Source organism: Nycticebus coucang, chromosome 5, assembly GCF_027406575.1.
Source record: "Nycticebus coucang isolate mNycCou1 chromosome 5, mNycCou1.pri, whole genome shotgun sequence".
Classification (NCBI taxonomy): domain Eukaryota; kingdom Metazoa; phylum Chordata; class Mammalia; order Primates; family Lorisidae; genus Nycticebus; species Nycticebus coucang.
Genome location: NC_069784.1, coordinates 44,198,972 through 44,211,195, shown reverse-complemented (window position 1 = coordinate 44,211,195; position 12,224 = coordinate 44,198,972). Strand labels below are relative to the sequence as shown.

Here is a 12,224-nt window from a genome sequence, read left to right as displayed (position 1 = left end):
TAATCTCGGTGCTTGAAATCAGTCTGTTCAGGAGATCTATTTCTTCCTGGCAAAGTCTAGGGAGAGGGTAGGATTCCAAATATTGATCCATTTCCTTCACATTGTCAAATTTCTGGGCATAGAGTTTCTGGTAGTATTCAGAGATGATCTCTTGTATCTCTGTGGGATCAGTTGTTATTTCCCCTTTATCATTTCTGATTGAGGTTACTAGAGATTTTACTTTTCTATTTCTTGTTAGTCTGGCCAATGGCTTATCTATTTTATTTATTTTTTTCAAAAAACCAACTCCTTGTTTCATTAATTTTCTGAATGATTCTTTTGTTTTCAATTTCATTGACCTCTGATTTGATTTTTGAATATTTCTTTTCTTCTGCTGACATTAGGCTTAGATTATTCTTCTTGTTCCAGTTCCATAAGATGTCTTATGAGTTTGTTGATTCACTCTCTTTCTGTTTTTCGAATGTAGGCATCTAAAGCGATGAATTTCCTCTCAAAACTGCTTTTGCAGTATCCCACAGGTTTTGGTAGCTTGTGTTTTCATTGTTGTTATGCTCAAGGAAGTTAATGATTTCCTGTTTTATTTCTTCCTGCACCCTTCTGTTTTTCAACAAAAGATGGTTTAATTTCCATGCCTTTGTTTGGGGTCAAAAGTTTTTGTTAGAGTTGAGTTCCACCGTTAGTGCCTTATGGTCTGAGAAGATACAAGGTAAAATTTCAGTTCTTTTGATTCTGTTGATATTTGTTTTGTGTCCCAGGATATGATCAATTTTGGAGAATGTTCCATGGGGTGAGGAGAAGAATGTATATTCTTTATCTTTGGGATGGAGTGTTCTATATGCGTCTATCAAGCACAGTTGTTCTAGGGTCTTATTTAAATCTCTTATATCTTTGTTTAATTTCTGTTTAGAGGATCTGTCCAGCTCTGAAAGAGGAGTGTTAAAGTCCCCTGTTATTACGGTATTGTCGGATACCATATTGCTCAGACTGAGTAAGGTCTGTTTCAAGAATCTGGGAGCATTTAAATTGGGTGCATAAATATTTAGAATTGAAACATCTTCTTGTATTTTTCCCTTGACCAATATAAAGTGACCATCTTTGTCTTTTTGACTTTAGTTGCTTTAAATCCACATGTATCTGAAAATAAGATTGCAACTCCTCTTTTCTTCTGAATTCCATTTGCCTGAAAAATTGTTTTCCAACCCTTGACTTGAAGTTTTAATTTGTCTTTTGAAGCCAGGTGTATTTCTTGCAGACAGCAAATGGATGGATTGTGTTTTTTAATCCAGTCAGCCAATTTATGTCTCTTCAGTGGGGAAGTCAAGCCGTTAACATTTATTGAGATAATTGATAAGTGCGGTAGTATTCTATTCATCTTATTTTGTGAGAGTGCATTGCTTAGTTTTAAATTTTGCATCAATGTGGAGGTTAGGTTCTGTCCTTTAATTTCTGAGTCTTTACTTTGCTGCTGATCCATTGTGATGGTCAGTGTATAGAGCAGGTTGAAGTATTTCCTGTAGAGCTGGTCTTGTTGTGGCAAATTTCCTCAATGTTTGTGTATCCATAAATGATTTGATTTCTTCATCAATTTTAAAGCTTAGCTTAGCAGGGTACAGAATTCTGGGCTGGAAATTGTTCTGTTTAAGTAGATTAAAGGTAGATGACCATTGTCTTCTTGCTTGGAAAGTTTCATTAGAGAAGTCTGCAGTCACTTGATGGATTTGCCCCTGTAGGTCAACTGGTGCTTACTCCTGGCAGCTTGCAGAATCTTTTCTTTTGTCTTGACTTTGAATAGGTTCATCACAATGTGTCTTGGAGAAGGTCAGTTAGAGTTGAGGGGACCTGGAGTCCGATATCCCTCTGAAAGCAGTGTGTTAGAATCTTTGGTAATATTTGGGAAATTTTCTTTTATAATGTTCTCTACTATGGCTTCCATTCCTCTGGGGCATTCTTCTTCCCTTTCTGGGATTCCTATAACTCGTATGTTGGAACGCTTCATAAGGTCTCATAATTCTGACAGTGAACGTTCTGCTTTCTCTCTCTTCTTTTCTGCCTCTTTTACTATCTGAGTTATCTCAAGAACTTTGTCTTCTACCTCTGAAATTCTTTCTTCTGCAGGGTCTAACCTGTTGCTGATACTTTCAATTGCATCTTTAAGTTCCCTAATTGACTGCTTCAGTTCTTTCAGCTCTGCTGTATCCTTTCTATAGTCTTCATATCATTCATCTCTTATTTGATTCTGTTTTTGGATTTCCTTCTGGTTATTTTCCACTTTATTAGCAGTTTCCTTCATTGTTTCCATCATTTCCTTCATTGTTTTCATCATGTGTATTCTAAATTCCCTTTCTGTCATTCCTAACATTTCTTTATTGGTGAAATCCTCTGCAGTAGCTACCTCATGGTCCCTTGGAGGGGTTGTTCTGGACTGGTTCTTCATGTTGCCTGGAGTTTCTGCTGATTCTTCCTCATGAGTGATTTCTTTTATCTGTTTCCTTGCCCTAATTTTCTTTTCACTTCCTCTTGCTCTTTAAGTTCCTGTGCCTGTGGACTAAAGTTTCGATGAGTCCTTTTGGTATAGGACCAAAATTCTGGATGAGAAGGTTGAAAAGGAAAAAGGGATGAAAGAAAGAAGGAAAGAACGAAAGGGAAATAGAGAAAGGAGAGAGGGTGGGTAAAAGGAATATTGACAAAAAGAAGAGAGGCACAGAAAGAGGGAGACAGAGCAATATAGGTGTACAGTAGGGTACTTTGACACAACCTTAAAAAAAACCTGACCTCTGGGGGTGCCCATTTGGGTGGTTCCCTTGAGGTGAGCAGCACTTTGCTAACCTCATCAGACACAGTAACCCACCTCCACCAAGTAGAGAGGAAAGACAAAAATGCTATAAATCAAACCAAAACAAGCAAACAGAAAACTTTATGGGATAATATTGGGTGAAAGACCAAATAATAGGGGTAGAAACACTAGCAAAAATGAAGTTCTAGTTATTGAAAAAGGCAGCAATGGGAAATTGTATTTAAACTAGAAAAATGGAGAAAGAAAAGAAAAAATCTGTATGGAAAAGGTTGGAATTAAAAAACAAAACGACAACAACATCATCAAAATAAACAAAAAACAACCAAAAAGCAGTATATATATCTTGTTGAATATTGTCTGGGCAACAGGTGGTCTTCTGGGGTATGAGATGTTAATCACAATGCTTATACAACTGGAGGCCTCCACTGATTTCTCAATCCCCACAGGGTAGATACCCTAAGTCTCTCTTCAGCCCTCTTAAAAGGCACTTTAAGCTCCTAAAATTGCTAAGCAGAAGCTTTCCCAGGAAAGTATTTGTTGCTGGAATCCCTGCTGAAGTGGCTATCCACTTACCCAGTGTGCCAAAACCGGTCTCACTCTGCCCCCGAGGGTTAGGGCTGTAAGGCGGCTCAGTCACTATGTTACTAGCTCCTGCCCAATCCTTGCTGTGCAACCCTGAGGGCAGACCTTGTTGGGGCAGTTCTGTCACAATGGCTCCCTGCAGCCCACAGCCAAACACTATTAGTTCTATCCGGCTCAGCAGCTCAGTCTGGGGCCCTAGACAATGCCCAAAGTTCTCTGTACTCCTGCTTAAGCTCTCCCCAAGGCAGGTCAACTGAGTGCCAAGTCTGAAAACACCAAAACAGTTCACAGGTAAGGCCTTTCCGGTTTGCAGTCTTGCTGCTACTGCACTTATAGGTGTCGGCGAGATTAGACCAATCCAACACATGCGATTACTTGCCAGTTTTCCACTGTTTTTGTCCTCCTCTCGGAGTCCAGAGTCTCTCGCTGACTCCCTGTATCCTCAAAGGGATGATTACAGGCAGATACCACCAGCCAGAGATGCTTGGAGTCTTATCTCCCCAGACTCATAGTGGCCAGATGCAAGGAAGCTGTTACTCGGCCGCCATCTTGCTCCTCCTCCAAAAATAATTTTTTTTAAATGAAAGATTTTTTTCATGAACATTTGAGCCAGAAGCAAGGTTCACATTATACCAGCAAAGTATGGTGCATGGAATTTCACAGGAAGTATTACTAATGAAATCATCCAGGAAGCTTTCTCAACTCAAGTTCAGTTATAGATGGGGTTAACTATAAAAGTTATGCAGTAATCTCATTGTACCAGCAGGGTGTGGTTGTGGGATAAGGAACTTAAAGTCTTCAACAAGTCTCCCAGTTCTGTGTAGGTAAACTTTTCAGAGAAGTCCTACTTTTCTGAGCAGGTATTTTCAAAGAGAGCTGGTAGGAAAGGTTTCAGGACATGTCCAATTAGGAAACTTTATAAGAGTTAGACACTTCTGTAGGTTGATAGTAGTTCTAACTTCCGGCTGGGCTGAAAACTGCTTGTTTTGTGGAAGAGTAAAACTCAGAAACAAACATCAAAAATGAAAAGCCTCCCAACTTTTGAGGAACAAACGGAATGCATTGTGGATGCTCTGCTCAAGGAATTCTTGGGCCCAGCACCACAGGTGGCTAATCGGACCCTAACCTCTGAAGACAAACCTGATTCAGGTAAGGCTCTTGGCCTGTGCTATTGATAACAGGTTTAAAAAGATTATGCTTTACTTCTCAAGTGTCAAAGGCAAACGCTCAGCTTTAGCAACACCTAAAGGAAAAAAGAGTTCAACGAAGGGAGATTTTCTGGCTATTGGTATTGACAGCATTGAAGTTCTTGGGAGAGAACAATAACAAAATTGTTTAAAAGACTAGAGAACTTTCTATTATTGTCCCAATTCCTGGGACTTGCCATCCCTTCAAGCATTGTGAAAAATGTAACCAATATGTTCCCTTTCTCTTACGTAGGAGAGGCTTCCGCTTTTGACTGCACTATCATTGTTGGTCGCCTTCGGTTGTTGGGGGACCAGATTAATGAAGAGGTGGAAGCTTCTGTCAAAAACTTTGCAGGAACCATTCAGGGACAGGTCAGATTTCTACTTTATGCTACTATTTGATGCTTTGTTTCTATTTCAAACTTCTTTTTTTTACTACTTTTATGTGAGTGTGACTAGGAATATTTGGGTGCTTATATTCATCCAAGGAGACCGAGCAGGAATTCTCCAATTGCTAATTGTTCAGAAGTTAATCAAAACCTAAGTGGGTATAGAGACGGAAAGCTCTTGGCATAAGCTGAACAGCCTTCAGCCTGTCTCCACTTGGGTTTCTTTCTTTTTTTTTTTTTTGAGACAGTGTCAGTATGTCTCCCTTGGTAGAGTGTCGTCACAACTCACAGCAACCTCAAACTCTTGGGCTTAAGTGATTCTCTTGCCTCAGCCTCCCTTGTAGCTGGGACTACAGGCACTTGCCACAATGCCGGGCTATTTTTTTGTTGTAGTTGTCACTGTTGTTTGGCAGCCCCAGGCGCCGAGCCTCCACGTTTTCATCAGAGCTGTGCTTAGTGCACCATAGTGATTGCACTTTACTCTTGGCAAAGTTATCTTAATACTGGCTTGGCACCTGTAGCTCAGCGGCTAGGGCACCGGCCACATACACCAGAGGTTGTGGCTTTGAACTCAGCCTGGGCCTGCCAAACAACAATGACAACTACAACCAAAAAATAGTGGGGCATTGTGGTGAGTGCCTGTAGTTCCAGCTACTTGGGAGGCTGAGGCAAGAGAATCACTTAAGCCCAAGAGTTGGGGGTTGTTGTGAGCTGTGATGCCATGACACTCTACCAAGGGTGACATAGTGAGACTCTGTCTCAAAAAAAAATAAAAGTTATTTTAATACTTATTTTATTGGGGCACAATGTCTTTTCCCTGCCAGGGCTCAGCAGTGAACTATATACAGGAGTGACAGGCAGTTTACAAGTCAGACGCAATGAGGGATAAGCCCTTACAACAGCCCACTGGCCTTTCATCAGAATGCTGATTAATAGGCCGAGCATGGCTGCCCACACCTGTAATCCTAGAAATCTGGGAGGCTGAGGCAGGTGGATCCCTTGAGATCAGTAGTTGAAGACCAGCCTGAGCAAAGTGGGACCCCCATCTCTACTAAAAATACAAAAAGTAGATGGGCTTTGTGGTGGGTGTCTGTAATCCTGGCTACTCTGGAGGCTGAAATAAGAGAATTGCTTGAGCACAAGAGTTTGAGGTTGCTGTGAGCTGTGACACCAGGGCACTCTCCCAGGGTGACAGAATGAGACTGTGTCTCAAAAGAAAAAGAAAGAATGCTGATTACTGACAGTAGTCCTTGGCTTTTGTGTTGGATATAAAGACCATAAGGCAGTGTCTTAGAAGATGTTGCAGGTTAATATCGACAGTGACAACTGATACTGATTTATTACTTCCTATGTGCCATTGTTATCTCATGTAATTATTCACCCCTGTCTGAGTTGTCAGAGCATCCTAGAAGCTGTTGATCCATTAGAGCAACTGCTCCTCTTCTGCATGTAACACCAAGAGCGTAAACCTATTTTGTTCACTGATGTAATCACACAACCTCGATAGTGCCTGATATACAAAAGGCCCTCAGTAAGTATGTATTTCCTGACCTGATACCATTTAAGCAGATAAGGCAACTGGGGCACAAGGAAATACGTAATTAAGTCACTCGGTAAGTGCTGGGTAGAGTACAGTGCTAAGATCACAGCTCACTTCAGCCTTAAACTCCTGGGCCCAAGTGATCCTCCTGCTTCAGCCTCCTTAGTAGCTAGGGCTATAGATGCATACCACCACACTTGGCTAATTTTCCTTATTCTTTGTAGAAACAGGGTCTTGCTGTGTTAGCCAGGCTGGTCTCAAACTCCTGGCCTCAAGTGATCTTCCCGCCTCAGCCTCCCAAAGTGCTGGGATTACAGGCACGAGCCACCGCACCTGGCTTGCGTGAAGCTAAGATTTAAACCCAGACTGATTCCGGAACCAAGCTCTTAATCATTTATGTTTTATTCCCCCTACAGTACACAGTTGGGATAGTGTGCCTACATTACATTCAGGCAGAACTGGACTTATTACTCCCAATTGCTTGCCCCGAGGCTGTCCTGTGTAACTTCTAGCTGAATCTACTTTTTTCTACCTCATTTAAAAAATTTTTGAAACAGTCACAAAAGTTTGAAACAGTCTCAGAAAAGTTGTAAATATGGTACAAAGAATTTCTCTCTGAGTCCTTTGAGTGTAAGTAGGTGATCTATTTCATCACCCCCTAATACTTCCTTCCTAATATTTCCTTCAAACAAGGACATTCTTATTATAGAACTACAATTATCAAAACTAGGAAATTAACATTGATACATTATCATCTAATGCGTAGGTCCCCTTCAAGTTTTGCCAGTTGTTCCAGGAAAGTAAGTTATAGTAAAAAAGATCCAATCAGGATCATATATTGAATTTAGTTGTCATTGCTCTTTAGTCTCCTTCAATCTGGAATATTTCTGCAGTCTTTCCTTGATTTTCACAACCTTGATACTTGAAGATTATGGGCGATTATTGGATTGAATGTCCCTTAACTTGAGCTTGTTTGCTGTTTTGTCTTGAATAGATTCAGCCTTTGCATCTTCACAGAAGTGTTGCTGCTTTCTTCTCACTGCATCCTGTCAATTGTCATAAGATTTAGTTTTATCCCATTATAGGTGTTGTTAATTTTAATCACTTAAAAATATCTGTGGCTCCGTGCCTGTAGCTCAAGCGGCTAAGGCACCAGCCACATATACCAGAGTTGGCAGGTTCGAATCCAGCCCAGGCCTGCCAAACAACAATGACAACTACAACAAGAAAAAAAAAAAGAAAGAAAAAAAATAGCAGGCATTGTGGCGGTCGCCTGTAGTCCCAGCTACTTGGGAGGCTGAGGCAAGAGAATCGCTTAAGCCCAGGAGTTGGAGGTTGCTGTGAGCCGTGATGCCACAGCACTCTACCCTGGGGGACCTCTTGCGGCTCTGTCTCAAAAAAAAAAGTGTCTGTGTGGCTTCTCCATGGTAAAGTTATTCTTTCCCCTTTGTAATTAATAAATGTTTTATAGAAAGATACTTTAAAACTACATAACTATCCCATATCTCATCAAACTTTTCTTTTTTTTTTTTTTTGTAGAGACAGAGTCTCACTTTATGGCCCTCGGTAGAGTGCCGTGGCCTCACACAGCTCACAGCAACCTCCAACTCCTGGGTTTAAGCAATTCTCTTGCCTCAGCCTCCCGAGTAGCTGGGACTACAGGTGCCTGCCACAACGCCCGGCTATTTTTTTTTTTTTTTTTTTTTTTGGTTGCAGTTTGGCCGGGGCCGGGTTTGAACCCGCCACCCTCAGTATATGGGGCCGGCACCTTACCGACTGAGCCACAGGCGCCACCCTCATCAAACTTTTCAATAAATTTATTTCTATATCAGCATGGACCCTTTAATTCCTACTTTATTCAATGGTTTATAATCTATTGCTATTGTTTTTTATTTAGATGTTCATGTTGCCCGAGATTTAGCTAGTGGTGTCCTTTTAATCTGGACTGATTCTACTTCTTCTTTTTTTTTTTTTTTTTTTTTGAGACAGAGTTTTAATATATTGCCCTCGGTAGAGTGCTGTGGTGTTACAGCTCACAACCACCTCAAACTCTTGGGCTTAAGCGATTCTCTTGCCTTAGCCTCTCAAGTAGCTGAGACTATAGGTGCCCGCCACAACACCTGGCTACACCCAGCTATTTTTTTTTTTTGCAGTTTTTTGGCTGGGGCTGGGTTTGAACCCACCACCTGATGTATATGGGGCCAGCACCCTACTCCTCTGAGCCACAGGCACCGTCCTCAGCTGTTTTTTTGTTGTAGTTGTCATTGTGGTTTGGCAGGCCTGGGCCGGGTTTGAACCCACTAGTCCCGGGGTATGTGGCTGGTGCCCTCACCACTGAGCTGCAGGTGCTGAGCCAGGACTCAGGTGCCGAGCCAGGACTGCGTCTTTTAAACATGTCTATGTCATTCTTCCTTAATTTCTAGCAGAAAGTCTTGAACTTTCCAAGCCCCAAACTGGAATCAGCTATTCTCTAGCAACCTCTAGTTTCTTTCTTTCTTTCTTTCTTTTTTTTTGAGACAAAGTCTCACTTTGTCACCCTTGGTAGAGTGCCATGGAATCATACCGCAGCAACCCCAAAATCTTGTGCTCAAGTGATCCTCTTGCCTCAGCCTCCCAAGTAGCTGGGACTATAGGTGGCTACCACAATGCCCAGCTATTTTTTAGAGATGTGGTCTCGCTGTGTTCAGGCTGGCCTCAAATTCCTGTGTTCAGGCCATCCACCCACTTTGGCCTCCCAGAGTGCTGAGATTACAGGCATGAGCCACCATGCCCAGCCCCTCTAGTTTCTTTCAATGGAGAATGCTATTTCAAAATCAAGATGTAGGTACCCTCCCAGGTGGAGGCCCCTCTAAGTTGTATGGGCTATGATATCCTTCTCTGTGCACTGTCGACCTCCCTACACCTCAAAAGATCTTGCTTGGCACCACCCAATTGCTTTTGGATCACATCATTTGGGAAAGAAAAAGGAAGAAAAAGAGCTAACCATTTATTTTTAACTTAGAGTTTCCTAGACATTTTCTTGTCAAACAAGTAATACCTTTATAATTCAATCTGCTGGACTATCATATACTTAATATTTTTCACTCAAATCATTTTATTTTTCTTTCATTTTGTTCATGCCAACCAATATTATCTGAAATCATGGGTTTGATGGACTACTTTTATATTTGCTAATACCAATTAAAATATCAAAATACTAAAATGAGAAAAGTTTACCCCCTAAGACTACCTCAGACACCATCAATGGTATGTTCGCTGCTCTTTGAGAGACTTGCTCTGCTGGCTCCTGTACTCTACTGTGACACATCCTGTATATGTCTCCTCAGGTAGGACCTGAACTCGAGGAAACAGTGAACAAACTCAGCGAGGAATGGCGTGCCCAGAATTCCAGCTTAGCTTCTGAGATAGCCTTTCTGGCAGTGCTTGTGAAACTTTGGGAGTGTGTGGCCTGCAGGGCTCCTGAAATAGCAAGGCAGATGGCTAGCCCCATCATGGATATGATCAATGGGAAAGGAGCCATCCGGGAATTCATCCAGGCCCAAGGAGGCTGGGTAAGTATGTTGGGGCTCCTGGCTCTGGTAGGCATTTGCTGTTTTTGTACTAATACCTAGTATTCCAAATCATGACCTTTTTTGTAAGTTGGAAAGCAAGCAGGAAAACAGACCTCCCTACTTTGCTGAAAATGCCTGGATTTTCTGGCCATAGAAAAAGGGAGCAGACAGAATATCAGCATGTGGGGATTGGACTGCCAAGTAATGCTATCCAAAATGTTGACTGCTGACTCTTACAAAGCTAATATTTACTTCCTACATAATCATCTATAAAGAACATTGGTGGTAGAGCTCTTATCTCAGGCTGGCTTCACTCTTGACCCTTGTAAATTTCCAGGTCTTCTTACTCTAATATCTTTAGGTGTATGCTGAGGAAGTTTGAAATCATCTAAATATGATCCAACAAAACCCAATCTTATCTGCTGTAGTGATAACTACAGGACGCCATTCTAATCCCATGTATTAGTAATTAGTAACCTTTAGAACTTCTGCTATCATGGAGCACTCCCCTCCTTTGCAGGATCAGCAGAAACCTTAGAAAGAGCTGTACTCCCCAGAAGTATCTGTACATCATACCCTGGTTTCTTAGAAAGTTCCGAACACCATTCCTTTGACTGTAGGATTTTCACTGTCTCTTCCTAGGAAAATCTGGAGAGCTGAAGAAGTGGAGCTATTCCCAAGAGTGAACATCATTTCTTTGATTTTGTGATTGATTTCTGGAGTTAAATCAAAAGACACTTTCATCATTTGATCAGAACTAAATTTAGTACAATAAATTATTTTCTACTGATTGTTAAAGTTGGAAGCAGTTCCCAAAAGCCTACAGACATTTTCTACTTTCTGTTCTTACATTGAGTGTTAATGAAGTTCTGTTAAAGCAGAGACCTCCAGACAGAAAGTAATGACTTGTTAGTGATAGAATTCCAGGCAATGGGGCAGGCCTTTGTTAGATGTATTTTGGGGGAAAGGGAGAACAATGGCAACTATTCATTTTCACTTTGACTAATGGTGTTCTGTTTATGAAATAAAATTCTTCTATGCATTTGAACCTAAATTAAATAAATACCAGCTCCTTCTTTTACCCTATGTTGCCCATAAAGCATCAGACTGAAGATTTAGTTCCAAGGATACTGTGTTATTTTGAGATCTGCCCATTGGGATTCACCAAGTGAATGGGTAAGTGCCTCTGGCCTAGGTGTCGTGGGTCTTAGGAGACCCAATCTTAGCAATGCTTAAGTGTTTGGGCTGCAGGAAGAAGACACTGTAGCCCAGAGATTGAGAATGAATTCATATTGCCTGATTTTAACAATTTAATTTCATCCTGGGCTAATTATGTGACACTGGACAACTAACCTCATTCCTCTGTGCCTTGGTTTCCACATTTTTAAAAATTTCCTGTTAATGTGAAGGTACAACCAACCAGGTCACAATAATTGAATTTGTTAGGTAGAATCCCTCTTGTAGTTGTGTTCAGCACCCAAAACGTGTGCCATACACCCCTACATTGTGCCCTCTAAGTGGGAGCACCCAAACCCTCCCCTTCCCTCCTCACTCGGCCTCCTCCCAACTTGAATTGAAATGAGTTTTTCTCCTATATAAATTAAATCATCTACTGGTGTCATATTATTATTATTATTTTATTTACTTTAATTTTTTTTTTGAGACAGAGTCTCACTCTGTCACCTTGGGTAGAGTATCATGGCATCACAGCTCACGACAACCTCAAACTCTTGGGCTTAAGCAATTCTCTTACCTCAGCCTCCCAAGTAGCTGGGACTACAGGTGCCCACCACAATGCCTGGCTATTTTTTTGTTGTTACAGTTGTCATTGTTAGCTGGCCTGGGCTGGGCTTGAACATGCCAGCCTCAGTGCATGTGGCTGGCACTGTAACCACTGTGCTACAAGTGCTGAGCCTGGCTTCATATTAGAATTGACTACATTGGATATTTGCTTTTCCATTCTTGTGATACTTTACTGAGAAGAATGTGTTTCAGCTCCATTCAGGTTAATATAGAAGACTTAAAGTCACCATCTTTTTATGGCTGAATAGTATGCCATGGCATCTCACTAGCAAGCATCTACCCACATTTTTATTTATTTATTTATTTATTTTTCAGATCAAGTCTAACTCTGTTGCCCTGGGTAGAGTGCCATGGCATCATTATAGTTCACAGCAACCT

General features: G+C 41.3%; 1 protein-coding gene across 1 annotated transcript; it reads left to right on the top strand.

Moving 5' to 3' along the window:
* The first annotated feature begins 4,216 nt into the window (after window positions 1-4,216).
* On the top strand, window positions 4,217-11,017 carry BCL2L15 (BCL2 like 15). The gene is made up of 4 exons (XM_053592534.1): window positions 4,217-4,525; window positions 4,817-4,935; window positions 9,819-10,043; window positions 10,686-11,017. The coding sequence occupies exons 1-4, from the start codon at window positions 4,399-4,401 to the stop codon at window positions 10,701-10,703; spliced, it is 489 nt and encodes a 162-aa protein (XP_053448509.1). The 5' UTR covers window positions 4,217-4,398; the 3' UTR covers window positions 10,704-11,017.
* The last annotated feature ends 1,207 nt before the right edge of the window (window positions 11,018-12,224 follow it).

What these genes read in the sequence shown, in the direction of transcription:
- BCL2L15 (XM_053592534.1), top strand. Translation starts at nt 4,399, where the DNA reads ATGAAAAGCCTCCCAACTTTTGAGGAACAAACGGAATGCATTGTGGAT. An exon ending in TGAAGACAAACCTGATTCAG is followed by an intron (nt 4,526 to 4,816) that starts GTAAGGCTCTTG and finishes TCTCTTACGTAG; the next exon opens with GAGAGGCTTCCGCTTTTGAC. An exon ending in CAGGAACCATTCAGGGACAG is followed by an intron (nt 4,936 to 9,818) that starts GTCAGATTTCTA and finishes ATGTCTCCTCAG; the next exon opens with GTAGGACCTGAACTCGAGGA.